Here is a 3725-nt window from a genome sequence, read left to right on the forward strand (position 1 = left end):
TAGGCCACATGGGAAGGAAAGAGATTCAGGAACTGAAGACCAGGAACAGTGATGGCAAGAAGCAAACAACTGAGATTTGGTCTTTTGCTGCCTACAAGAATCTTTATGGAATCGATCAAGGCACACTGCTACCAGCAACTTCTCCCTGTTAGCGAGTTAAGAGGGCTGAAGTATCAGGCTTGGGGCAAGGGGAAATAGACAGCTGCTACAAGTTGTTCAGGATACGATACTAGAATTAAAAACATCTGTAAACTTTGCCCTCTGTACTTGTTCTTCTTTCAGTCCTGGTGGTTTGTGGCAGGTGGAACACCAAGTTGACAGCACACTGAATTCTGAGAATGAGAAATTCTTAGGATCAGCACCTTCTTTAACAAATGGCAGACTCCTGAGTCTTCCCAATGAAGAATAGAAGGACTGGTAAAGGAGAAAAGAACACATTCTGTCCTGTCTCAATATTTTAATGTTCACCTCTTCGAACGCAACATGGTTTTTGGTAAAGATAAATTCATTCTAATTTAACATGATATTTCAAACAGGAAATTTGGCTGAGCACATCGATCCCCAAACATCGACTGTGACTGTAAAGCAACAGAATATCAAATCAGTAAATCTATTGCACTTGGTGAAGAAAGTAAATTCCTCCTTTCGTCTCCCAGCTCCAGAAGGCCATGTGTCTCGCTGGCTGTGCAAGCTCTTCTCACCCAAGCCCGAGTCTCTGTGTTCAGACATAATACATCCATCACCACGTTCTTCCAGGATTTGGAAGTCTGACAAAACACCATGCCAGTAGCTGAGTCTCCAGGTTTCGAGTCTAGAAATGAATTTAAGATGTGATCTAATCACAGTCAACAAATTGATCGTACTGACTTCCACATTTCATGAACATGTTCATCACGAAAGAGCAAGATGAGGTCTCTGACCAGCACTAACACTGTGTGATCAATCAGGTATTACAGGGATGCACGTTCTATGTGACAGGAGTATACAGACATGATGGAAACGAACACCAATCTTATTGCACATGGTGTCTGGGCGAGCAATAAAAACACTGTGATACAGGATGAAAATTCTTTACGTCTTGCTTCTTCTCAGCCCTTTTCTCTAGAGTCCAATGTAGCAGCGATATCAATCGACATACATGGGAGAGCTGGGAGTAGCTGGCATTTGATCCAGAATTTTACAAACATAGCATGCGACCTCTACGGTACGTTCTTCATACATCAAAATAAAGGGATGTTTCTGCAAGAAAATTGAGAACAATAGTAACAATGAAAAAAATGTACAAACCTAGTTTCAGAGCCCACCCTGAACTTTTCCCAATTTCTATACAGCATAGGACTGAAGCCTCCCATCCACAGATGGCTGTAAAAACCTGCAGCATCGTAAGTTCAGAGAGGCAAATACAGCCTTTATTTCATGCAGACATGTTGGGGCAGGGGGATGTGCCTTGGTATGATACATGGAGTTATGATTTGGAGTGCCACCCTGGCAGTGAGGTATAGAAACTTATCTGTATATACCCAGGGAGTATTTGTTGAGACAGAGAGCAGAGTTGTTCCTCAGCACAAAACATAGCTGGAGCCTCTACCACCATCTGGGAGGCAAGAAGAACTACATGAATACTAGTCGCTATTCCTCTTGGGGTACAGGCATGAATCCCCCACTTCCTCATCTGCAGCAGAAGGGTCTCCAAAAAGGTTTTCAACCTTCACTCTTTCTGTTCCCTACCCCACAAAACACCCAACAGAAACATACTCTATGAGCTCCTGCCCTTTATCCTCCAGAGCCCACAGCCCTGCATCTGCCTTGCAAACGCGTCTTTGTATACTCCAACTCTAACAGTACTCTTCTTTCATAACTTCTCTAAGTATGCTGACTGGCCATCTTTAGAGTCACTGCTGGGGTTGACCACAGGCTCCATCTAACATCCATGGAGACGAGAAGCTAAGTGTGACAAGCAAGTGAGTCTCTTCTTAAAACATTCCCACACTACGACATCACAGTACTTTCTCCACTGCCTAGACCAATGCCATATCCGGAAGATTGCTTACAACAACCAATGTCCATAGGATGAGTGAAAAGTTTCAAAGAAATGGGAACTGGCCGTACGTTGTAAATTTGTGTGACAGTTTTTAATAAAGGCAAACTAAGTGCAATAAATGTTTCATAAACTTTTTCTAATGGATGTGTTACATCTGCATAGACTATGCAGTGGAAATGTTGTGGCTGTGTGCCACTGAGTTGATTCTGACTCATAGTAACCCTACAGGACACAGTAGAACTACTCCTTAGGGTTTCCTAGGCTGTAATCTTTAAGGGGGAGCCCTGGTGGCATAGTGGTTAAGAGCTACAGCTGCTAACCAAAAGGTCAGCAGTTTTAAATCCACCAGCCGCTCCTTGGAAACTCTATGGGGCAGTTCTACTCTGTCCTAGAGGGTCACTATGAGTTGAAATCGACTTGACAGCAACAAATTTGGGGGTTTTTTTTGGGTTTTAATTATTTATGGGAGCAGATCACCACGGAGCCGCTGGTGGGTTCAAGCCACTGACCTTTTTGGTTAGCAGCTGAGCACTTAACTACCAAGCCAATGGCTTCTTAAAATAATACTGGAATTCTTTGGGGATAATTTTTATAACATGTCAAAGTCAAAATTTTCTGTAAGAATTCGACTAGTAAATTAGTAGGAAAATTATTACTATAATTTGTTCTTTCAAAATACCTTTGTTTAAAAACATAAAAATTTATATTCATTAAAGTCAAGCTGTTTGTGACAGAGAGGCCTTCTGCTGGCTCAGTGAGCTAGCACGCTAAGAGAATTCAGGGGTGAGGAACCATCTAAAATTCCCAAGTCCCATACTTACCAGAAGTTCTTTATACTTTGGCCTTTTGGATTCATCCTTTGTAAGGCTAAAATAACATAAAAATAAATTATGAAAATGGAGAACCATTTACCAGGTAGTTCTCTTTTCACAAATGAAACACTGTATAGAATCAAGTAGTTTTTTTTCATTCAGATACACAGTAACAAACAAAACAGACAACCTGCCGAACAGAACACACAAAAATTTATACAATCTATAAGAATTTATCCTTAGCATATTTATTATAAAATTATTAGTGAAAAATTAAAAACAAGATAATTCTTGAGGATTGACTAGATAAATTATGACACAGCTGCATGGTAGTTTAACTACATAGTTATACATATGAGTGTATGTGTAACTATAAAAGTGTGTGTGTGTGTAAATACATATATATTGTCTACTATATGTCTGTCTAAATATATATGTAGATACACTTACACAGAGACCACCTAAGAGAAACCAGAAATCCTGGCAGGTAAACTGAATGAAGTTTACCAATTTATTCTCAGTTTTTAAAAAAAAAAACTTTACACTCTATATTTCAATGCTGTGTTATTTGGTACAAAAGTTTACAACAGTACAGCTTCACTTAAAGACTATGTTTTTTATCAATGTATAATTTCTGCCCTGCTGGTATTTTCCCCAAGTTCTACTTTAATTAATGTTGTCGGAAGTACTTTCATTTTGTTTATATTTGCCTGATCCATCTTGGCCTGTATCTTAATCACTACTCTCCTCCAACCTCGAATTCATTTTTTACCATAAAAATTAATATTGGTAACCTAATTTATTTGTCTAAACTCAGTGATTTCTGTATCTCATACCTCTTGTAATACATACTGTCACGTGCTACACAGATA

General features: G+C 39.5%; 1 protein-coding gene across 1 annotated transcript in view; it reads right to left on the reverse strand.

Moving 5' to 3' along the window:
• Positions 1–6: 6 nt before the first annotated feature.
• Positions 7–3725, reverse strand: part of MAP2K4 (mitogen-activated protein kinase kinase 4) — a 179431-nt gene continuing 175712 nt past the window's right edge. Inside the window, exons 10-12 of the mRNA XM_023730985.1 lie at positions 3690–3714; positions 2863–2908; positions 7–1239 (exon numbers count right to left, since the gene is read on the reverse strand). Of these exons, the coding sequence (XP_023586753.1) occupies positions 1126–1239; positions 2863–2908; positions 3690–3714 (185 nt within the window). The 3' untranslated portion in view covers positions 7–1125. The remainder of the gene's footprint in view (positions 1240–2862; positions 2909–3689; positions 3715–3725) is intronic.

Source organism: Trichechus manatus, unplaced genomic scaffold, assembly GCF_000243295.1.
Source record: "Trichechus manatus latirostris isolate Lorelei unplaced genomic scaffold, TriManLat1.0 scaffold00040, whole genome shotgun sequence".
NCBI classification, from domain to species: Eukaryota; Metazoa; Chordata; class Mammalia; order Sirenia; family Trichechidae; genus Trichechus; species Trichechus manatus.